At 38.8% G+C, this 24448-nt stretch overlaps 1 protein-coding gene across 3 annotated transcripts in view; it reads right to left on the bottom strand.

Annotated features, from left to right (window-relative positions):
- FGD6 (FYVE, RhoGEF and PH domain containing 6) overlaps nucleotides 1-24448 on the bottom strand; it is a 106783-nt gene that overhangs the window by 53660 nt on the left and 28675 nt on the right. For 2 of the 3 annotated variants that reach the window (XM_078076418.1, XM_078076420.1), the window contains exons 3-5: nucleotides 15784-15928; nucleotides 1578-1645; nucleotides 1462-1492 (exon numbers count right to left, since the gene is read on the bottom strand). In XM_078076418.1, coding sequence (XP_077932544.1) covers nucleotides 1462-1492; nucleotides 1578-1645; nucleotides 15784-15928 — 244 coding nt within the window. The remainder of the gene's footprint in view (nucleotides 1-1461; nucleotides 1493-1577; nucleotides 1646-15783; nucleotides 15929-24448) is intronic. The other variant, XM_078076419.1, reaches the window with a different exon arrangement.

Below are 24448 nucleotides of genomic sequence, written 5' to 3' on the forward strand. Positions count from 1 at the left end.
GTCCTACAGATATCCAGAAAAAGGAGGTTTAGCTTTTTTCTTTTTCCCTACAATTGTTTAAACAATAGAGAGGTTCAGTAGAAAGTGGAATTTAGGGGCGCCTGGGTGGCTCAGTCGGTTAAGCGTCTGCCTTCGGCTCAGGTCATGATCCCAGGGTCCTGGGATCAAGCCCCGCATCGGGCTCCCTGCTCAGCGGGAAGCCTGCTTCTCCCTCTCCCACTCTCTCCCTGTGTCTCTCTCTGTCAAATAAATAAATAAAATATTTTTAAAAAAAGAAAAGAAAATGGAATTTATTCAGTTCAAAATGGAGTTTATTTTGAAAAGTTATTTATTCATCATGCTATTATGTATTTGAAATGGCGATATACTTCAAACTCAATAAAAAATATCATGCTGTAATTTTTAAAAATGAATTACAAAGAGAACTAAGCAATACGGTCAAGAGTTATGTAAGAAACTATTCACAGGACAGTAATTTCTCAAAACAAATTATAATGTTAAGAATTGTTTTAGAAAAGGTTTCCAAAACTAGAGATTTTTCACCCAGGAATTACATTTCCAGGTTCCCGTTGTACCACACATAGAGCACAGGGAATCATTTAGTGAATGTGAATCACCCTTAAGTGTACCCCACTTTTCATGTTCACATGTTATCTTTTAAAAGAAAAACTGAAAATAATGATACTCTTAGAGACATTAATGGGTGTGAACCTACCACTTCTCAGTAATTAAGTTTAAGATGATGTTAATAATTATACCATCTAAGTAAATTTTCACTTCAACTTCTTTCTTCATTGTTTCCTCTACCTTACCCTTCTTTTGTTAAGTCTTAATAACTTGCCAAAATATAACTGGAATAAAGTAGGATTAAAAGTGCTTTAACTTCCAATGCATAATGAAACTTGTAAAAACCTGCAGGTACAAAAAAGTGCATGAGAAAAATGAATATGCTGTCAGACACATCATAATTGTTTCCCAACAGGTTCGTTCAAGTTGACAATTACAAAAACTTAATACAGAACTTTAAAAAGTTAGTTGTAAAAATGTCTATTTTAAGTGTCTATTACTGGGAGCAGATTGAGATAGAATAGTTTTGAACACTGATCGTGACATTCTTTATACATTGCTAGTGCAAAATTCTGATAGACATCTTCTGCAAATGCCCAAGAACAAATAATATCACTTTAAAAACTCTTTATTATGAACACAGAAAGTTTGGAAACTTTGGATATATGGATATAAAGGTTCTATTTTTTGGAAATCATCTGGGTATACTACACAGACAATAGAAACATATATTTCAGAAAATATCTATATTCACATACATATGAATGTAAACATGTAACCATATATTAAAAGGATACATATATATACATAAGTTATGCTGAAAATTTTTTGACATAGGGAAAGATGCAAAAGAGGACAGTCTCAGACTTTAAGAAAATATTTGTAGATACTCACAATATGCAAAAGTTTTAACACATCCACAAACCTGTAAAAGACAACAATAAAAGAAATGTTTTAAATGAGCCAATGGGGAAATAAATGGTCTTCTGAATTATAAACTGAATACCTACACCTTCTCTGAGCTCATAATCTCCTTGGCAATATGATGGACTTTACTTTTCATTCCAGTATCTTCATCCTGTGGACAAGAGTGCATTAAGAAAGCATGAACTCATAAAAGAATAATGAAGATCAGCTTTGAGCTAGTCAGATTTAAATTCAAGCTCTGATACTTATAGGTTTCTGATCAGAACACATTTCATACTATATAACATCTTGAATGGAAACATGGAAAACTAGATGCAGTTACTAAAGCATAATACAGGAAGAGCTGAGAGCAATCGGTGATCCTCACCGTTATCAGCACTGGACTATTACAGCACTGGACTGATCAACTGCCCTGAGGAGCCTGAGCCTTGGTAGAGCACAAGCCAATGGTTCAAAACTGAAAAGTCACATTCTGCAGGAGAAATGACTCCTACAGATATAACATAAACATGAGTTCTTCCCAATATCTAACCTAGGAATTCTTCCACTACCCTGAATTTCTTTTCAATATCTGCTGGTAATCATGGCATCTCCTCACAAAGATTCACTGCTAAACAAATACCCAGATATATCTCCCCCTCCCTTCAAGATTTAACAAATCCCAAACATTCTGCAATATCTGGTTTAAAACATTTCATAAGGGGCGCCTGGGTGGCTCAGTCGTTAAGCATCTGCCTTCCGCTCAGGTCATGATCCCAGGGTCCTGGGATCGAGCCCCACATCGGGCTCCCTGCTCAGTGGAAAGCCTGCTTCTCCCTCTCTCACTCCCCTTGCTTGTGTTCCTTCTCTCGCTGTGTCTCTCTGTCAAATAAATAAATAAAATTAAAAAAAAAATTTCATGAAACAAATTGTTATGTATAATGTTAAAGTCTCCCTCCCCCTCCAAGAGTAAATACTAATCTTGCAGTGTGTATTTATCCCTTCCATGTTTTCATATTTTAGTTCAGAAGAACTTAAATATGATATAAAAAAATCCTAACCCTTCCATCAGAATATAAATATTGTTATGCAAAAAATATTCAAGGTAGGCTATGAAACCAACTACTTACAAAAATAATCTTTAAAGAGCAGTTATTAATTTAGAATGCATTAATACTGCATTCTAGTTAGCCTAGGGTATTTTGCCTTGCTACTTGACCTTAGCTCCCAAACTATCTTTAGAGGAACAATTAGATAGATGAATTTGATCTCCATCCCCATCATTATTCTGCTCTTCTAAGACAGGTTGTTAAATGACTGTGACCAACAGACTGGATAAGTTTTGCTCAACTGAGCAAGATGCAGCATAAGATACTCAGCTCCATTCACCAGCTAACATTCCTCAGGAAGCAGTCTTAAGCACAGTGTGATCTTGCAGACCATGTATCAGTCATGTGCTAATAACCATGACTGTATACACACACACACACACACACACACACACACACACACACACGGATAATTGTTACTTTGAAAAATTTAGCCAAGTCATTGCTTTCCTATTATAATGGGTTTCAGCGCCTGGGTGGCTCAGTCGGTTAAGTGGCTGCCTTCGGCTCAGGTCATGATCCCAGGGTCCTGGGATCCGAGCCCCGCATCGGGCTCCCTGCTCAGCAGAGAGCCTGCTTCTCCCTTTCCCTCTGCCTGCCGCTCTGCCTACTTGTGCTATCTGTCAAATAAATAAATTTTAAAAAATCTTAAAAAAGGGCACCTGGGTGGCTCAGTTGGTTAGGCGACTGCCTTCGGCTCAGGTCATGATCCTGGAGTCCCGGGATCGAGCCCCACATTGGGCTCCCTGCTCAGCAGGAGGTCTGCTTCTCCCTCTGACCCTCTTCCCTCTCATGCTCTCTCTCATTCTCTCTCTCTCAAATAAATAAATAAAATCTTTAAAAAAAAAAAAATGAAAAACAGGGGGCACCTGGCTGGCTCAGTCAGCAGATCATGAGACTCCTGATCTCTGGGTTGTGGGTTTGAGCCCCACATTGGGTGCAGAGATTACTTAAAAATAAAAATTAAAAAATCTCTAAAAAAAATATGAAAAAGAAACCTAAACCACTGAAAGAACTAAAACCTTAACTCAGCACTCTTATTTTCAAATGATGTGAGGTCCCGTAAAGGTCAAGAGATGCTCTTAGCAGTAGCTTTAAAGAAACCTTGGTACAGGGGTGCCTGGGTGGCTCAGTCAGTTAAGCGTCTGCCTTTGGCTCAGATCATGATCCCAGGGTCCTGGGACTGAGCCCAGTGTCAGGCTCCCTGCTCAGCGGGAAGTCTGCTTCTCCCTCTCCCCCCCTCCACTTGTGCTAATAAATAAAATCTTAAAAAAAAGAAAAAAGAAACCTAGGTACACTATAGACTTGAAGCATTTGACTAGCAGAGCCACCTAAAATGTGCACCATCTTTATACAACGATTTCAAGTAGGTGTACTTTATTTTTGGCATCTCCCTTTTATTTCCTTTTCTCTTTTTAAAGATTTATTTATTGTTTAAGAGAGAGCATGCACACAAGCAAGCTTGGAGGAGGGTGCGGTGCACAGAGAGGGACAGAATCTCAAGCAGAGTCTGCACTGAGTGCAGAGCCCAATACGGACCCTGAGATCATGACCTGAGCCAAAACCAAGAGTTCAATGCTTAACCGACTAAGCCACCCAGGCGCCCCTTCTTTCTTCCTTTTATAACTCTGTGCTGTTAAGTCTCTACTCCAAACATATTTTTCCTCTTTAGGACCTTGCTCTGAACTGTGTGATGACTCCTAATAAATGTTAGCCCAGCCAGATATCATGCTTCTGTTCCAGCAGGGGACAAAAGTACTTTAACTCAGAAACACAATTACAGTGGGCCTGACATTCCTTATCCATAAAATGAAAATGTTGAACCAACTTTAAAATCTTAAGATTCAAACATTCAGCGTCTCAGGTGTGGCATGGCAAGTCGGTGAGAAAGAGGGTGGCGGCGATTCAGAGGCAGCTCTGGAGCTCGTGACTAAGAAGTATGTGTTTCCTTTCTAGAAGCTGAGATTGTAAACTTTGGGGGGGGAATGAGGAGTACTGGCATAAAGACAGACATGTAGATCAATGGGAAAAAACTGAGGGAAGCAAGCCCTTAAATTTTGTCAATGGATTCTTGACAAAGTTGTCAAGGCAATTCAATGGAAGAAAGGATTTTGTTTTTCAACAAAAGGTTGAAAATTACTGGACCAATTAGATATCCATAAGCAAAAAGATGAATTTATAAGCTAACTGACACCACATAATTAAAAATGTATCCTGGACTTAAATGTAGGAGCTAAAACTCTAAAACTTCCAGAAGAAAACCTTTGTGACCCCGTATAGGGTAACAGTTTTTAGATATAACACCAAAGGCATGACCCATAAAAGAAAAAAACACACCGATAAACTGAACTTCATAAAATTAAAACTTTTAGGCTCAAAAAGACACCATAAAGAAAATAAAAAGATAAGCCGTAGGTGGTAAAAAAAAAAAAAAATACATGCAAACATGGTTCTGTGTCCAGTATATGTAAGATGTGAATAGACATTTCATTAAATATATAAGAATAGCAAATAACTTCATGAAAAGATGCTCATATAATCAGTCATCAGGGAAATGCACATTAAAACCACAGCGGGATTCCACTTCATACCCACAGAATGGGATTAAAAAAAATCAGAAAATAGTGGGGTGCCTGGCTGGCTCAGGCAGAAGAGCATGCAACTCTTGATCTTGGGGTCATGGGTTCTAAATTACTAAATTACTAGATACTGAAGTACTAGATTACTAGAAAAATAAGTAAACTTAAAAAAAAAATCAGAAAATAGCAGGTGTTGGTAAGGATGTAGATAAAATGGAATCTTTATCTATTGCTGGTGGAAATGGGAGCCTTTATTCATATATTGTGATTGGAAGTTTTAGCTGTCTTCTAATACCACTAAAGGCAGAATTTGCATTTCTTATCCACCTTGTTATTCTGAAATCATTCCAGGAGGAAGAAGTGACCACCATCCTCACGCCATCATTTAAAAATCTATAGTAACTGACTATCCATCATTTGATAGCAAGGTTAGTAAGAGAAAACGGCTCTACCCTCAGCTGATTCATTGCCCTACAGTTAAATGTGAAAACATTACTGGATCATTAGAACCTCCAGGCTGTTCTTAAATTTCAGATTCCCATTGAACTGTCTTGGAAATTCTGATTCTGTAGGTCTGAGATGGGGCAGGAAAGTGGCTGTCATAAGATGAAATTAAGGATAAATTTTTAAAAAGCCCCAGCCTTCAAGAAGAGAATAAGGAGAGCATACCAAATACAAATTTAACTATATATATAACTATGAAATGTGCTGACATCTTGAAGGAGTGAGAGATTGTAACAGGCAGCAGTGTAATTCACAAAGAATAAAGCATCCGATGCCCTTCTGTCACTCCTTAAGCAAGTCATCAAGTGTCTGCATACTAGATACTATAGATACCCACTCATCAAAGTCAGAAACCTGGACTCCTTTCTTCTCCACCTTCTATGATCACAACTGAGTCATCAAGTCCGGATAATTTATCCTTCTGAATGTTTCCTTAAAGCTTCATTGATCCTTACCTCTTCTTTAATACTGCCTCTTTGGTTCTTGCCGACGCTACTGCAGGAACCTAAGTAGTTTCCTTGGCTCTAGATTTTACCCCACTGCAATTCAGTCTCTACACTGCCACCAAAGTGATAGTTCTAAAATGCAAATACAATCACCTTAGTTCTCAGGTTGAAACACATTAGCAACTCCCTATCACCTACGGGCAACAAAGACCCAAGTTTCCTTTGCCATGTATCTGAGACACTCTATAGTATGTCTAGTTATCTTCACTAGTCCCTTCTTGCTCCCCAACATTATCGTCTCTCCTCCAGCCACACTGGAATCACTTTGCAACTCCCAAGTGTGCTGTGCCCTCCATGTCTGTCCCTATATGTCTTTCCTTCTGCTTTGACTTCCCTCCTTATCACTTCTCCCCTCCCCAAAGGTTTCTGCCTGTCATATTCTGACTTATCCTTTAAGATGGCACTCAAAGGTTTTCTCCTTTATGAAAGGCTCCCTTGATATTCTCTCCCCACCACTTCACAGGACAAATTATTCTCTTATTCATGTAGTATTTACATAACTTAATCCAGTGGATTGTGTTTCTTTGTTGATATGTTTAATTGCCTCTAGTTTAGGACCTTATTTACCCTTGTATCCTTCTGTACATAGCACAATGCCTGGTCCACTGTGCAACTGATATGCATGAATAAGCAAATGTGTACAAGGGTGGCTGTCACCTTCTCAGAATCTAAGAATGGAGCACACTGCTTTTGAATATATATTGAGTAACATGAAAATGTAATTAAAAAAAACTAATAGGTCATTATAGACATTTTATCATGTAAAAAAAAAGGTAGGGGGTTGGCCTAGGATTAAGGCCTTCTGTGATTCTAAAATTCTAGGAGTCTATGTATTCTATTATCTACTTTAGCTTTTAAACCAGGACAACTACAGAGCTATCAAGGGGTAGTAACTACTAGAAAATTATTCAATGAATTACAATCATTTTCAAAGTAGAAAGTCAAAGATAACTAAAAAAAACCAGAAAAAATAAAAAGTTCTGTATTATCTTCACTTGTAAGAACAATGACTTATTCTGACCCAAGTCAAACAGTGATGGAAAAATACACCCCACTGTAAAACCTCTAGAGGCCATATTTGGCATCTCAACATTTCAGTTAATGACAGTCCTCACTTAAATTACATCGCATTTCAAAGCAGATTGCCTGTTAAATAACTGCATCTCCCAGAAGTACCCTGCTGTGGAAGCTGAAACATTAGCCACAAATGAAATTACTTTGTGAAGATCATAAAATAAGTCAAACAAATTCCAAAACAGAACCTTTGATCTGAAACCCAGTTTTATGTCCTGATCGCTTGATGATAGCCCAGCTTTGTAAATTCTTAACTGTGTTCTCCTCTATTCATATTTGTTCACTACAAGTAAAATTCAGTGAAATTTATCCATTACTTTTTTTTTAAAGATTTTATTTATTTATCTGAGAGAGAGAGAGAGAAAGCATGAGAGGGGAGCGTGTCAGAGGGAGAAGCAGACTCCCCACTGAGCTGGGAGCCCGATGCGGGGACTCGATCCTGGGACTCTGGAATCATGACCTGAGCTGAAGGCAGTCACTTAACCAACTGAGCCACCCAGGCGCCCCACTTTTTAATAGAATTCTTAAAAGGCCTCTGCTATGCTACTCAAGGGCTCTACTAAAAAAGCAAAAAACTGAACAACCAGATCTGCCTGAGAAACACCTTTATCATTAAATTATCCCAAAATGAGGTAGCACCATGATTAACCTCTAAAGGACAAAGTTCTCTTGGGTTTTCACCCCTCTCTTCCTAAGGGTACACATCATATCAGCTATTTTACAAAGAAAATTTGGAAAAGAAAGAAGCAGGGAAGTCGATATGCAGGAAAGGTGAACAGTGGTGAATATTCTAACCATAATGAAGGAGAATGAACAGATCTTATTTTCAAATAACCATTTACTAAGCACTGTAAGTAAAGACTCGGGGCGCCTGGATGGCTCAGATGGTTAAGCGTCTGCTTTCGGCTCAGGTCATGATCCCAGGGTCCTGGGATCGAGCCCCGCATCGGGCTCCTGGCTCAGCGGGGAGCCGGCTTCTCCCCTCTCCCTCTGCCCCCTGCTCGTGCTCTCTCTATCTCTGTGTCTCAAATGAATAAATAAAATCTAAAAAAAAAAAAAAAAAAAAAAAAAGACTCAAAAACATAAAACTAAAAACTTGGAACATGAAAAAATAGAGATTACCATGGCTATTCACTACCATCCCAAACATGTTCCATCAACATCCTTCAGGTTCTGTAACTTATCCCGAGTTATTAGATAGATTAGAGATAGATTTTAGTTAAAAAACCCAATTCAGGCGGCTCCAAGGCAAGTTACTTTACCTGTATAAAAAACTCCTTTTCTTCATGTAAAAAAAAGAATAGTATATATGTCATATATATACCCTAGCATGTTTTTAAAGATTAAGTGTAATGCCTGCACCCACAGTACAAAGACAAGCATAGGCACACAGGTGTGGTACAATGTTAATATTCTTCCCCTTCCTGGTAGCCTGTTTATCTTTGCAGGAATATCTTTTTGAACATCTGTTTGCTCTCCCTTCACAAAGTTAAAACATGGGCCCAGTGGCACATATACTTTATTTTGTCCTACAGAGTCTGGCAATATCATAAGGAGATGTTATTGGCATTGAGACACATTATCAGCTATGTGCTCATTATATGTCCATGGAATATGGCACCTGTTTTGGATTGATTCATGGCCTCCAAAAGATATTCTGAAGTCCTATCCTCCAGGGACCTCAGAATGTGACTTTTTTTGGAAATAGGGTTGTTGCAAATAAAATTAGTAAATTAAGATGAAGTCATATTGGACTAAGATGGGCCCCTAATCTGACTGGTGTCCTTTGAAGAAGAGAAGAGACAAAGACATGCGTGAAGAAACAACTGATTTCTGTGCATTGACTTTATATCCTGCCACTTTGCTGGATTGCTGTATGAGGTCTAGCAATTTTGGGGTGGACTCTCGGGTTTTCTACATAGAGTATCATGTCATCTGCAAAGAGTGAGAGTTTGATGACTTCTTTGCTAATTTGGATGCATTTTATTTCTTTTTGTTGTCTGATTGCTGAGGCTAGGACTTCTAGTACTATGTTGAAAAGCAGTGGTGATAGTGGACATCCCTGCCGTGTTCCTGACCTTAGGGGGAAAGCTCTCAGTTTTTCCCCATTGAGAATGATACTCGTGGGCTTTTCATAGATGGTTCTTATGATACTGAAGTATGTACCGTACCCTCTATCCCTACACTATTTAGAGTTTAAATCAAGAAAGGATGCTGTACTTTGTCAAATGCTTTTTCTGTATCTATTGAGAGGATCATATGGTTCTTGTCCTTTCTTTTATTAACGTAGTATATCACATTGATTGATTTGTGGATGTTGAACCAAACTTGCAGCCCAGGAATAAATCCCACTTGGTCACAATGAATAATCCTTTTAATGTACTGTTGGATCCTATTGGCTAGTATTTTGGTGAGAATTTTTGCATCCATGTTCATCAGGGATATTGGTCTGTAATTCTCCTTTTTGGTGGGGTCTTTGGTTTTGCGATCAAGGTAATGCTGGCCTCGTAGAAAAAGAGTTTGGAGTTTTCCTTCCATTTCTATTTTTTTGAAACAACTTCAGAAAAATAGGTATTAATTCTTCTTTAAATGTTTGGTAGAATTCCCCTGGGAAGCCATCTGGCCCTGGGCTCTTGTTTGTTGGGACATTTTTTTATTACTGCCTCAATTTCCTTGCTGGTTATGGGTCTGTTAGGTTTTCTATTTCTTCCTGGTCCAGTTTTGGTGGTTTATAAGACTCTAGGAATGCATCCATTTCTTCCAGATTGCCTAATTTGTTGGCATATAGTTGCTCATAATATATTCTTATAATAGTATTTCTTCGGTGTTGGTTGTGATCTCTCCTCTTTCATTCATGATTTTATTTATTTGGGTCCTTTCTCTTTTCTTTTTGGTAAGTCTGGCCAGTTTATCAATCTTATTAATTCTTTCAAAAAATCAGCTCCTAGTTTCATTGATCTGTTCTACTGTTCTTTTGGTTTCTTTCTTTCTTTTTTTTGGTTTCTATTCATTGATATCTGCTTTAATCTTTATTATTTCTCTTCTCCTGCTGGGTTTAGGCTTTATTTGCTGTTCTTACTCCAGCTCCTTTAGGTGTAAGGTTAGGTTGTGTATTTGAGACCTTTCTGTTTCTTGAGAAAGGCTTGGATTGCTATATAATTCCCTGAGGACCTTTGCTGCATCCCAAAGATTTTGAATAGTTGTGTTTTCATTTTCATGAAAATGTTTCCATGAATTTTTTTTAAAGATTTTATTTATTTATTTGAGAGAGAGAGACAGCACAAGTGGAGGGGAAGGGCAGACAGAGAAGCAGACTCCCCGTTGAGCAGGGAGCCCAATGTGAGGCTCAATCCCAGGACCCTGAGATCATGACCTGAGCCAAAGGCAGATGCTCAATTGACTGAGCCACCAAGACGCCCCAATGTTTCCATGAATTTTTAAAATTCTTCTTTAATTTCCTGGTTGACCCATTCATTCTTTAGTAGGATGCTCTTTAGCCTCCATGTATTTGAGTTCTTTCCAACCTTTCTCTTGTGATTGAGTTCCAGTTTCAAAGCATTGTGGTCAGAAAGTATGCAGGGAATGATCCCAATATTTGGGTACTGGTTGAGACCTGATTTGTGACCCAGGATGTGATCTATTCTGAAAAATGTTCCAGGTGCACTCGAGAAGAATATGTATTCTGTTGCTTTAGGATGGAATGTTCTGAATATACCTGTGAAGTCCATCTGGTCCAGTGTGTCATTCAAAGCCTTTATTTCCTTGTTGATCATCTGCTTAGATAATCTGTCAGTTGCAGGGAGGGGAGTGTTAAAGTCCCCTACTAGTATTATATTATTGTCAATGTGTTTGATTTTGTTATTAATTGGCTGCTCCCACGTTAGGGGCATAAATATTTACAATTGTTAGATCTTCTTGTTGGATAGACCCTTTAATTATGATATAGTGTCCTTCCTCATCTCTTATTACAGTCTTTGGTTTCAAATCTAATTTGTCTGATAAAAGGATTGCCACCCCAGCTTTCTTTTGATGTCCATTAGCATGATAAATGGTTTTCCACTCCCTCACTTTCAATCTGGAGGTGTCTTTGGGTCTAAAACGAGTCTCTTGCAGACAGCATATTGATGGATCTTGCTTTTTTATCCAATCTGATACCCTGTGTCTTTTGACTGGGGCATTTAGCCCATTTACATTCAGGGAAACTATTGAAAGATATGAATTTAGTGCCATTGTACTGCCTGTAAGGTGACTGTTACTGTGTATTTGTCTGTGTTCCCTTCTGGTCTGTTACTACTCTCTTTACTTACAGGACCCCTTTGAATATTTCTTGTAGGGCTGGTTTGGTGAGCACAAATTCTTTTAGTTTCTGTTTGTCCTGGAAGCTTTTTATCACTCCTCCTATTTTGAATGACATCCTAGCTGGATAAAGTATTCTTGGCTGCATATTTTTCTCATTTAGCACCCTTACCCCATTTTTTAAATTGGGTTATTTCTTTATCTTGATTGAGTTCCTTATATATTCAGGATATAAGTCCTTCATCAGAGATGTTTGCCAATATTTTCTCCTCCTCTGTGAGTTATCTTTTCATTTTCTTGATGGTACTATCTGCAGCACAGAAGTTTTTAATTTTGATGATGTCCAATTTGGCTATTTTTCCCTCCCATCACTTATACTTTTGTTGTTGCATCAATGAAGCTTCTGACTACCCAAGGTCGTGAAGAGTTATTCCTTTATTTTGTTCAGCTCCTATACTATGTCTACAATCCATTTGAGTTAATTTTTGTGTAAGATAAAAGGAAGACGTCTACTTTATTCTTTGGCATGTGGATGTCCAATAGCCCCAGCACAATTTATTAACCCCTTGATTTCTTTAACTACATATTTTGACTTTTTGTATTACATTTTTTTGTTGTTACTTGAAATCTATTGTGGAATGAGATTGGTGTAAATAAAGTAATTGACTTAAAATAATTATTTGACCAAGGTCATATGCTTGGTAAGTGTCAGAGCCAGGACTGAACCACAGGTCTTAGGATGTCAAGTTTCATGTTTTTGTGAGAACACAATATTACCTTTCATGTAAATATGTTTTAGATTTATTCATCAAAGATAAGAAAAGGTAAGCTTGAAACTATATTTTGTTATACAAGGAATGACTGGAGATACTGAAGATTTTGCTTGCTTCTTTTTATATATGCCAATAATAACAGATAAAATCTGTTGAGCAATTTGTGTCAGAACTGTTTTAAACAGTGTATAACCTTGATCATCACAATAATCTCAGAAAACAAAAACAAGTGTCAAAAAAAAAAAAACAAGAAAAAAAGAGAAAAACAAGTGTCTACCCTACTCCCTCCTCTTTTTACAGATGGGGAAGCTAAGGCACAAAGATGTTAAGTAAATTGCCCAAGATTACATAGTTAGTAAATGATAAGAACCCAGACAATCCAGCCTCAAAGACTGCATTGTTGTTGTTGTTCTTCTTCTTCTTTTTAAAGATTTTATTTATTTATTTGAGAAAGAGAAAGAGAGACAGTGAGCAAGCACGAGTGGGGGGAGGAGCAGAGGGAGAGGAAGAAGCAGACTCCCCACTAAGCAGGGAACTGATATGGGGCTCGACCCCAGGACCCTGAGATCATGACCTGAGCCGAAGGCAGACGAGCCACCCAGGCACCCCAAGACCATGTTCTTCTTAACCTCTTTGAAAGCAAGTTACTTAAGAGAAAAGCATTCACCAGGCTATGCTTAAATGGATCAGCAACCGTCTAGAAAGGGAGAGTTAGCTCTTTTAATTATTGCCACTGCTGTCTCAGGTGAACAGAGAGTAAGCTCATCAGGATGGCCAACAGCTCTAAAAGAGGGAAATTATTAATACACTACAATCAGGTATAAAAATATTAAATGTTGATGATTAAATGAAGAAATAATCTCATTTTGGGGCACCTGGGTGGATCAGTCGTTAAGCGTCTGCCTTCGTCTCAGGTCATGATCCCAGGGTCCTGGGATCGAGCCCTTCATCGGGCTCAGTGGGAAGCCTGCTTCTCCCTCTCCCACTCCCCCTGCTTGTGTTCCCTCTCTCGCTGTGTCTCTCTCTGTCAAATAAATAAATAAAATCTTCAAAAAAAAAAAGAAATAATCTCATTTTAAAAACAGAAAAATAGGGATGCCTTGGTGGCTCAGTCAGTTAAGCGTCTGCCTTCAGTTCAAGTCACGATCCCAGGGATTCAGCCCAGCATCAGGCTCCCTGTTTAGGTCTGCCCCTCCCCCTGCTTTCTCTCTCCCCCTCTCAAATAAGTAAAATCTTTAAAACAAAACAAACAAACAAACAAACAAAAAAACCCAGAAAAATAGGGGTGCCTATTTTGCCTTCGGCTCAGGTCATGATCCTGGAGTCCCGGGATCGAGCCCCGAATCAGGCTCCCTGGTCAGTGGGGAGTCTTCTTCTCCCTTTGCTCCTCCACCCCACTCGTGTTATCAATCTCTCTCACTCTTTCTCAAATAAATAAAAATAAAATAAAATAAAAATAAAAACAGAAAAATATTTAACAGAGATACTGCAGTGGGTGGCACAACTAAAGACAAAAACCAATAATATAAATACCAGAAGGGAAAGGAAAGGCCGGTATAAATACAGAGGAAGGAACTCTGGAAGTCTCCAATGACCACAAAACGAATGAGTCAACGAGGCAGTGTTGTGACAGGATGTGTTGAGAAGATGCATAACACAAAAGGGTTAGAGAGAAGTCGTTCCTTTATACCATATGCCAGTGAGACCCCTAGTAGAATGTGGACACCACTTTTGGTGCCATACTTCAAGAGGCATGGGGGGAAATCAGAAAGGGTTTGAACAAGAGAAACGAACAGACCCAAACAACAGGAAACAGTACTTGTTAGAAAAAGACCTTGCAGCTTATCTAAGACAGTAAAGGTTGATTTAATCATGGCCCTTAGAGAGGAAGACCACTGGAAGCCTCTTCCCCAAACCCTGTAGGCTTTGGCTCTTTCCAGTCATTTATTTCTCAGTCAAATATCACTTTCTTAGAGGCTTTTATCCTAAGTAGACTCCTCAGTTTCTAGCACATTGTTCTGTTTTATTCCCTTCGTAGCATGTAACAATCTGAAGTTCTCACTATTCTAATGAATATCCTCTTGTCCCATTAGGATGTAAGCTGTTCAAGAGCAAAAACCTTGAACACTGCTTTATGTCTAGTACATACTTCTTACATCTGGTATATATCTGGGAAATAGTATTTTACAAATACTTGTAGCATCTGTGAAGAAGCAACAAAGAAAATAAGTTTTCAAATCAGAGATGGCAGATAGCAGTAAAACACCAGAGGAATTACTTAATAGTCAAAGTAAAACCCACACGCTGCTGAAGGATACTGTGAGCCTTTAAGAACAGTCACTCGTCTGTCTTAGGTATCTTACAAACTCACCTGCCTTAAGGCTAAATAATTTCTAGTGGTTACTCCCAACTCTATGATTCAATACTTCACAGCATGAAGTCTTACAAGAAACAAACAAATAATCATTAAGTTATTACAATGTACTGAACAGTGTTCTAAGGCTTTACACAAATCACATCATTTAGTCCTCATAATTCTGAGATAAATTCTTTTCTTCATAAAATGGATGCTCTTTAGCTTAAAGATATTAAATAATTTGCCCAAAGTTCCTCACCCAGCTCATATGTGGTGGAGCTGGGATTTAAATCCAGACAATTACACAACTTATGCCACTCATTTAAGGCTGAAATAAATTTAAACAAAGCAAAAATATATTAAACAGGAAACAACTGGTTGGTAAGTTATGGCATAGAAGTTAGGTGACATGGATTTTCTCTTCTATGGTTTGATAGGCTTGCTATGTGGATCCTTTCAAATTCTGTCTTGCTGTAATGTTCCAACACATCTTGGGGTTATTGTTAATATACTATTTTTTCCTTTGTAATGATGTCTTTATTCAATAAATATATATTTATAATGAAGCATTCCTGTCAAACTAGAGAAACAATATAATGAACCTCCATGTATAGACATATCTTAAATAATTATCAACATGTGGCCAATCTTGTTTTATGTTTACTGAAAATACAAATACTGAATCACTTCAAAGGAAATCCCGCTATGTTATTAATTGCAGTCTTTATTCTATCTCTAAAAAGATTTCATTAAGTCTGAAATGCATCTAAATTCCTTTCTTTCAAGTAGAATTGCTAGCAGTACAAGGAACAATCCTGAGAGGGGATTTCTGTTATCAAAAGGAAAACCAAAGGACAGTGACAAAAATAATTTCTCAAAAAATTACTAAAAAAAAAAAAAAATTACTAAATAAACTAAGTGATGTGCGTTTAGAAATGTGATGACATCTTAGATACTACATTATAGCAAGAACTAAATTTAAATTAGAAAATATAAGTTTTAAGAAAAAACTAACTGGGGATTTTGTGTCTATCATGCTGATAAATATTATTTCCAAATGTTATGAGAGACCAACAAACACAAAAGTAGAAACAATTAAATACCAACATATACCTGTTTGTCTCCCAGGTCAGGGTCCCCTTTACTAGAGTCAGAGCTGACATCGTCTTCGTCAGAACTGTTCATGTCTTCTTCCTCATCCGAAGGAAGTTCACCAAGACCAAGATCATTGTGTCCCTCCTGGGATGCTCCAGAACTGCTTCAGTAGAAAGTATCGCACAAGTCACCTTTAATAACAAGGAATACTCCCCCAAACCCACACAGGATCAACCATCTTATTCCTATGATGTAAGCTAGGTATACCTAAGGGATGTGAACACAAGATGGAAATAGCCAAACTTCCCCTTCTCTTTCGCTATCTCGGCTGTCAAAAACCCAAATTCATTTTCCCAGCTGCCCTAATCCTATGCTTCCATAGCTTCTTCCTTGAAAAGATCAGGTCTCTACTCCTATGAACCACGAAGTCTCCTAAGTATGTAGGCTAGGTTACCACAAAAGGGCACTCACTGGCTACATGGGAACATTAGAAGAGGTGGTGTTTCCCTGGTGTTTTTCTTTTTTTTTAAAGCAACTAACAAATCTACCAGAATTGGGAGGTAATAAACAATGCATGTGCTACTGTGAACATGTGCCCAGCCTCCCTGATTATCCCCCCCGCATCATAAGAAATGGGAAGGGACAAGGATGTTAAAAATTCTCAGGCTCTGATCCAGACCTGCTGAATCAGAAACTCTAGGGGTGCAGGGCCCCTAGGGGATACATGTTGGAAGTTTGAAAATCACTGTACCAGGCCATTTTTACCAGCTCCAACTCGCCAGCCTGATATCAACATTTCCCACTTTGTACTGAGACAGATCTCTTCAATCTAAGAGCCATTGTTGCAATCCAGTCTGTGGGGGGGAATTCCATAGCAAAGTTCCCCAGGAAGACAACAAAAATAATTCTTTCTAACTTTGGTTGTAAAGACTCAGGAACACATTATCTGCAGCAACTGCTTTCCTGTCTGCAGTCCAAAAGAGTATCTGCAGAATAGAAGAGTCAGTAAAAGATTCACAGAAAAGCATCAGGGGGAAACACTCAGAATAAAGAGACAGCTGCATTTCACCCTGTCAGGTCCCTTTACGGGTCAAGGGCAGGTCACTCAACTGGCAAGGCTCCTACAAGTTATGAAAATTTCTAACAGGAATCTTAAAAGCTAAAGTTGAATTCTCTGCCAGTTCCTGATTACACACTGTAGGATACAGACAGCCTCAGATGCCATTCCTGGAACTCAACTGTTACACAAACCAGTTTGATGAAGGCAGAATGCCAAAAGGAACACCTCCCACTTCCAAAGACAGGGGTTCCTTATTATTCAGTAGCTGGAGGGCCTCGGGGAATCATATCACAGCCTCAAGTAGGTGGGTGCGCACCTGATCATAGCTCCATGACACGGAGGAGACTCATTCCCCAGGGAGGAGTTGGGGGTGGAGAGCGGAAGCTTCCTAGTCAGATCACGGGCAAGATTCACTGTCTCTGGGTGCAGGGACAGGAGCCCAACCCAGCTGGGTAATTATGTGATTTAAATTAGCTAGAGTAAATAAAGTTAACGGGATAGAGAGACTGCAGGATACATCCATATAAATAAAAGAAAACGTACCTTCACTTGTTTTTTATCTTAATTCTTTATCTCTTTACTGCCTCTAAAACCCTGTTACTCAAAACATGCTCAATCTATGAGCAGCTTCAGCATCACCAGGAAGCTTTTTAAAAATACAGGACTTCAGGCCTCACCCTACTGCACTGAATCACAATCTGGTTATAACAAAATCCCAGTAATCTGGTTTTTTCAATCAGTGCACTCTTTTAGACTCAACAGTATAAAAATTTTGAATAATCAGTAACAGAGCTTGTAGCAGCTGCAAGGAACTTAGGTTTATTTTGTCTGAAGGGAGAGCTGAGAGGTGTTTCTTTTTTTTTTTTTTTAAGATTTTATTAACTTATTTGAGGGAGAGAGAGCACACGAGAGGGGGGAGGGTCAGAGGGAGAAGCAGACTCCCTGCTGAGCAGGGGGACTCAAGCCTAGACTCCAGGATCATGACCTGAGCCCAAGGCAGTTGCTTAACCAACTGAGCCACCCAGGCACCCCGAGAGCTGTTTCTTGGTCCAACATTTGGAAAGCCATTATTAAGGAGATAGTAAGCATCTAGTTGCCACAACCATTAGGGATATAAATATTTACAAAAGTTAACATTTAAGAACAAGGAAAAAAAAGCTTTAAATATTAAAAGGATATGGATCAAAACATAACTGCCACAAAATATTGGGAGATTTTTTTAAGATTTTATTTATTTATTTGTCAGAGAAAGAGAGCACACAAGCAGGGGAAGTAGAAGGCAGAGGGAGAAGAAGGCTCCCCGTTGAGCAAGGAGCCCAATGCGGGACTTGATCCCAGGATGTTGGCATCATGACCTCAGCCGAAAGCACATGCTTAACCAACAAAGACACCCATGCGTCCCATGTTGGGAGATTTTAGTTCTGAAAATTGCTTTCCTACAGAAAACCTTCCCTGGCTACCCCTTCCCTCTCCCACATTAGTTTACTTGTCTCTTCTGAATCCCACACCATCTCCTTCCACTGTTCATGCTGACATATTTGTTTCCCTAGCTAAAATGTAAACTCCTAAAAACAAGTAAAGGGTCTTTTTCATTTGAATCCTCAGCATATTGCTTGAGACATAATAGGCCCTCAGTAAATTTTTACTGAATAAACAAAAATTATATTAGAAAGCAAAGAGTGTTAAATTTCCGAAGTTCAGACGATAAGTATTTATGGTGGTGGTGATCACAAAGAAAGGTTTGGGGGGTAATACTGGAATAGTGTGTGGTTTATAGGAGAAGGGCCATCCTAGCCATCATAATCAATGGTGTGGAAGTGGGGATGTCTGTATTCAGAAAACAAAAAGAACACTTTGGCTGCAGCAGGAGTCTCCTATACATAATTAATGGAAAAAAAAGCTTGGAGAGGATGACAGGTGCCAGCTTGTCAAAGGTCATAAACAATAGAAGAGTCCATACTCATTCTGTAGGCCTTTAACAAGAAGACTCAAATCTTCCAGTAGACCTCAAAGATTTCCTTAATACAACTCCAAGGCGAATGTCATTACCATACTTCTCTCTTGTTAGTGCCAACAAGGAAGAGAATAACACCTCTTCCATCAATCCAGCCTTGTAGGCACAGCCTCTGAGCCACTCCCCCCACCCAACAAGGGAAAAGGATAGCCCTGCTGATTAGCATCAGTGAGATCCTCTTGATGATCTCAAAAGATTAAACTGCAGTGAAAGGAGCTCCCCATACCTCTGGATGGTAAACAGGAGAGACCATTTATGATTTCTGAAGCTTAGAAGGGAGGAAAGTGAGCAAAGTGAGGTTTTAGGAAGGCTAATCTTGTAACCCAATGCCAGTGAACTAACTGGGGGCTGAATGGAGGCGGACACCATGACAGAAGTGGATGGGGATATAAGAAGTAATTTCAACAGTGCAGAAATGAGGTTAGCTACATGAGGAATTAAGAAGAAAGGTTGGATATAAGAGTTAAAAAAAAATCATCAGGGTAAAGAGGTAGGAAAAAACCTGAGTCTTCCTTCAAGATTTCATGAACAGTCACCAGCAAAATGAGGGGGACATTAACTGAAATAGAAATATCTTAACAAGGGATATGATATTAAAGGAAAGATAATGGGTTTAGCAGCAAAATCAAGAAAGATGGCATGTAGTATCCACACTTACATGTTCATCTCTACGTGATCAAACAGAGAAAAATTGTTGATTAATCTATTTTCCCATGTAATCCTTAAAAGCTTTCAAATCTATAGATCTCTGATAAGGAAATATGGATTCCTTACCGATGCCAGTCATTAAGCTGGGGGCTCTTGTATTCTTTACATTTCCTTCCCACTATCAGGAAGATAATGTCCTAATACTGTTGGCTTTCTGGGTTAAAGGAACAGGACATAGTGTTTCCTCTATACTTTCCTGCCCGGTTATTTCATAATTTGATAATCGAAGTAAAAGGAAAGTAAGCTGCAACCACAACCAGGACAGAATCAGGACTGGGCTCTACCTCCCAAGCCATCCTTTCCAAGTCCGATTTGTTTCTGGATGGAGTAAGGACAAAGAAAATAACACCAGAAATAAATTCCCACTGATTAGGCAGCTGTTCTTCAGTTCCACAAGTCAAGGATCGACACATTTGGACTTGTTATTTAATGCCATCACTTTTTAAAAAATTACTTATTTTTTATGTTTTTGCAATATAGGGACAGTATACCCTTCACTGGAAGTACATCAAATTTCTTTTTCAGGTTAAGATGTCACATGAAGGAAGATTTCTCTTTTAGAAGGAATTGTCTTTTTAAAAATACTTATTTAATCCATCTCCCCTAAGAGTTTTCAGGAAAGTGAAACCTGTACAGCGCTAAGTCAGACATCACCACCAAAACATTCTTGTGAGCCTCCATTAAACTGAAAATTCCAGCAAAGGGAGGGGAAGGAGGACAAGGATAGCAGAGAAAGGAAAAGGAGAAGCAGAGTGAACTGAAGAACACTTTGAAAGCACTGAATCCTGTCCTCTGTTGTTGATGAATCCAGTTACCTTTTTCCTCTCTCGTCTGCCATTTTATTCTGAGCCCCTTAAACAATGAATGTTCCATGTAATTCCTTCCAAACTTGGAAGAAAAAAGTTTATTCCAATATCCTCAGCTTCAAAGTTTCTTTCTCATTTTCAAGTCACAACATGTAAATGTGAACTTCTGTGATCTTTCTCTTCCTCTTCCTTCTACTCCTGGACCAAACTGAACAGAAACTGCTCGTCCTCAGGATGTTATAATTCTTTTACAAATGCTGTCTCATTATGACTTGGTGATTATGCATTTCCTTTGGCTGCTTTCATATTTATTGAAGAATGAATGGAAAAAACTACTGGTAAGCACTTAAGGATGAACATTACATAGAAAAATAAGCAAAAAAATTTCATAAGTTATATATTATTATATGCCAACTACATACTATTGGTTCACAATTTTTACCAGAAGTGTTTCTATTTAGTTTCACCAGAATATGTTTTACTCAGGTACTTCAGCTCCTTTACTGAATTTCAGATTCCAGTATCAGGTTGAAAGCCATGAATCAAATCCACAATTTCACAGTACTTGGAGAATGTTCTCCATTTTTCCACTCAGATGACTTACCTGGGAACTACCCCTAAAATGAGTAAGTTATTTCTCTACTACTTTTAGGAAACCTGACACAACTGTGAAATAGGTATATGTGACCATTTTCATCCTCGAATAAAGCATGATTCATGTACTTGTGGCATGTTTTTAGGTTTTCCAAACATGGAATCTTGAACAATTATTTTAAGTACATGCAGAGACAGGGTGACAGAACATAAAAGCCAAAAGATAACACAGAGTCTGAAGCAAACTTGTCTGACCTGAACAAAAATCAGATTCTTCAAGTGTGACCCCTCCATGCTAAGAGGCAAACCACATCATCTGATAGGTCTTCTCTATTACTGACTGCTTTGACTAAAAAGAAACTTCAATGCTTCAATAACATGTAAGGTTGTGGACGGATGATGTTCTTATTACACTATAATAGCTGAAATCCTTCCCCTTAAATAAAGGTGTATTCATTAGTTTTTAAATATACATTAGTTTTTAATCTTTTGAGAGACTGTTGGGACAAACTTTATTTTAATTTTAAAAATTAAGGATTTATCTAGACTTTAGTTAAAAAAAGTCTATAATTTCACATATGTATATAACATAATCACTTCTTCCAGTTAAACACTTTGATTAATAAAACAAAGAATACGAATAAATAAAATCACTACAATAGGGGATAGCACAGCAGGAGTTTGTTACCACAAAAAGGAAAGTAAGTGAAAAGAAACTTGCAGCATAAAATGCACACACTTAGTGTTTTACTCTTTGGTTCATGAATTTTAGAGGTGTTAACAACCAAGCCTTTTAAAACTAATCAGCTGGGGTTCTACGGCTTCAGAAGAAAGAACCACAGAGAAATACCCAGCTTCCCTGAAATATAAACTGGAGGACTGTTTAAAAGCTGGTTTTGGGGGACACTGTCAGGAAGGAATACTAGGCTTCAGTGATGTACTTGAAAAACACGCTTACTTTGTTTTCCAGGGGCAACCTTAACCTTCTAAATTTTTTTATTTTTTTTTTAAAGATTTTATTTATTTATTTTTTGTCAGAGAGAAAGCACAAGCAGGGGTAGCGGCATGCAGAGCAGGTAGAGGGAGAAGCAGGCTCTCTGCCAAGCAAGGAGCCCGATGCGGGACTCGATCCCAGGACCCTGGGATCATGACCTGAGCCGAAGGCAGACGCTTAACCAACCGAGCCACCCAGGCGTCCCAACCTTAACCTTTTAAATACCATTCCCGTTCCCTTCCCCAGAAATGAATTGTCACTAGGATTCTCTAAACTGTAGCCTAATGATTAAAAACAAAATCAGAGTCAGTACCCTGAGGCTGCTATTTAAAATAGTCATCGCAGGACAACTCCGAAAATGGTTAAAAAAAACAAACCTCCACAGAATTCAGAATTCCTTAAAGTCAAGAGAACCTACCCAGATGTCACACCTGCTTTATTTAAGTAATATTAGAGTCAGGACAGTTTTTAACTACAAAGAAACTGTGCTAAAAGGAGTTTGCATCAATGGCCATTAATATCAGAGCCTGGTTAAATAAGTTGGGGCACATCCATACAATGAATTTCTCAACAGCTGTTTAAAAAATGAAGTAGATCGGGGCGCCTGGGTGGCTCAGTTGTTAAGCGTCTGCCTTCGGCTCAGGTCATGATCCCGGGGTCCTGGGATCGAGCCCTGCATCAGGCTCCCTGCTCCGCAGGAAGCCCGCTTCTCCCTTTCCCACTCCCCCTGCTTGTGTTCCCTCTCTCACTGTGTCTCTCTCTGTCAAATAAATAATAAAAAAAAAAAAAAAAAAAAAAAGAAGTAGATCTACGCACGATGATATAGACTGTTCTCCAAGGATATTGCTGGGTTTAAAAGAAATCAAGGCATGGAGCACTGTGCAATCATTTGTGTAAAAAAGCAAAAGCAAAAGAACACATACACATAAAAACATATATATGTATATACATGTTTATGTGTGTAGGTATATGTTTGTATATAAAATGTACACACATACCCAAAAGTACAAATATGCCAGTAGATATCTCTGTAAAGATCCAGAAGAAACTGATAACAATGTTTGCCTCTGGGACTAAGTTCTGAGTTAAGAGAGACTTCATAATTTACCCTTTGGTGTTTTTAAAAACATTTTTAGTATGTGTATTATTACTTTTTCAAAGACAACACATACACATACACGCACACACACACACACACCACAAACCCAGGAACTTTGGAAAGTTTTATAAAGATGGTTCAGAGCACCAACTCTTTAGGGCACAGCTTAGTCCTTTCTCAGGGAGATAAGAAAAAAACAAACCAAAACAAGAAAGATACCCCTGTCCCTCTCCCTGCCCCCCTCCCCAGGTTTGGAGCTCGGCACATTTTCTTTCTTTCTTTTTTTTTTTTTAAGATTTATTTATTTATTTGACAGAGAGAGACACAGTGAGAGAAGGAACACAAGCAGGGGGAGTGGGAGAGGGAGAAGCAGGCTCCCCGCTGAGCAGGGAGCCCGATGCGGGCTCGATCCCAGGACCCTGTGATCATGACCTGAGCCAAAGGCAGACGCTTAACTACTGAGCCACCCAGGTGCCCCTGCACATTTTCTTTTAAAGATTTATTCTTAAGTAATCTCTATACCTAATGTGGGGTTTGAACCCACAACCCCAAGAGCAAAAGTCACTCACTCCACAGACACAGCCAGTCAGATGCCCCCTGGAGCTCAGCACATTTTCAAGATTGCCTTTATCTGATCCCTTTAACTACTTTTTAGGTGGGAAAGGTATAAAGACTATGCCTTTTCCCTTACAACCTGTAGGGGATTGCTCAGGAAAACCATCAGTATGCCTCTAGAAAATAGATAGGGAGGAATGACCTTCTGGCCAGCCAGCTGATGACTTTAAAAAGAGAAAAAGAGGGGCGCCTGGGTGGCTCAGTCTGTTGGGCACCAGACTCTTGATTTCAAGGTCATGGGATCCAGCCCCACGCTGGGCTCTGCACTCAGCGGGGAGTCTGCTTGGGATTCTCTCTCTCTCCCTCTGCCCCTCCCCCTGTTCTTTCTCTCCCTCTCTCTCAAATAAATAAATAAATCTTTTAAAAAACATAAAAAGAAAAAAGAAAAAGAGGCTGTAAAGGGACAGTTCAACATTTTGCAGGAGCCACAGAGTAAACACACAACTTAATGCATATGCCACAGTGAACAGTACCAGCATTCTGGGTTGTGGGAGAACTCCTGGCCTATAAGTAAGAATGATCATGTCCTCCAGGGTTCCTGGTGCAATCCCAGTGACACAAGAGGAGCCTAAGGCTGATCATAGTCCAGTAGGCACTCTGTCCCCCCAGCTTAGCTGGAAGGCATCTGATTCAAGCATGAGCTGCTCCTAGCTACAAAGGAATAGATTGTTAAAAAAATGCCTCCTGAAACAAGGACTAGCTAAAATAAATACCAAACATTACCAGCAATTTTGCTTTCTTAAAATTTGGAGAGGCTTGAGAATGATTCCTTAAAATACTCTTCAAGAAATGT

The sequence above is a fragment of the Halichoerus grypus genome, chromosome 6, assembly GCF_964656455.1.
Source record: "Halichoerus grypus chromosome 6, mHalGry1.hap1.1, whole genome shotgun sequence".
Taxonomy (NCBI): domain Eukaryota; kingdom Metazoa; phylum Chordata; class Mammalia; order Carnivora; family Phocidae; genus Halichoerus; species Halichoerus grypus.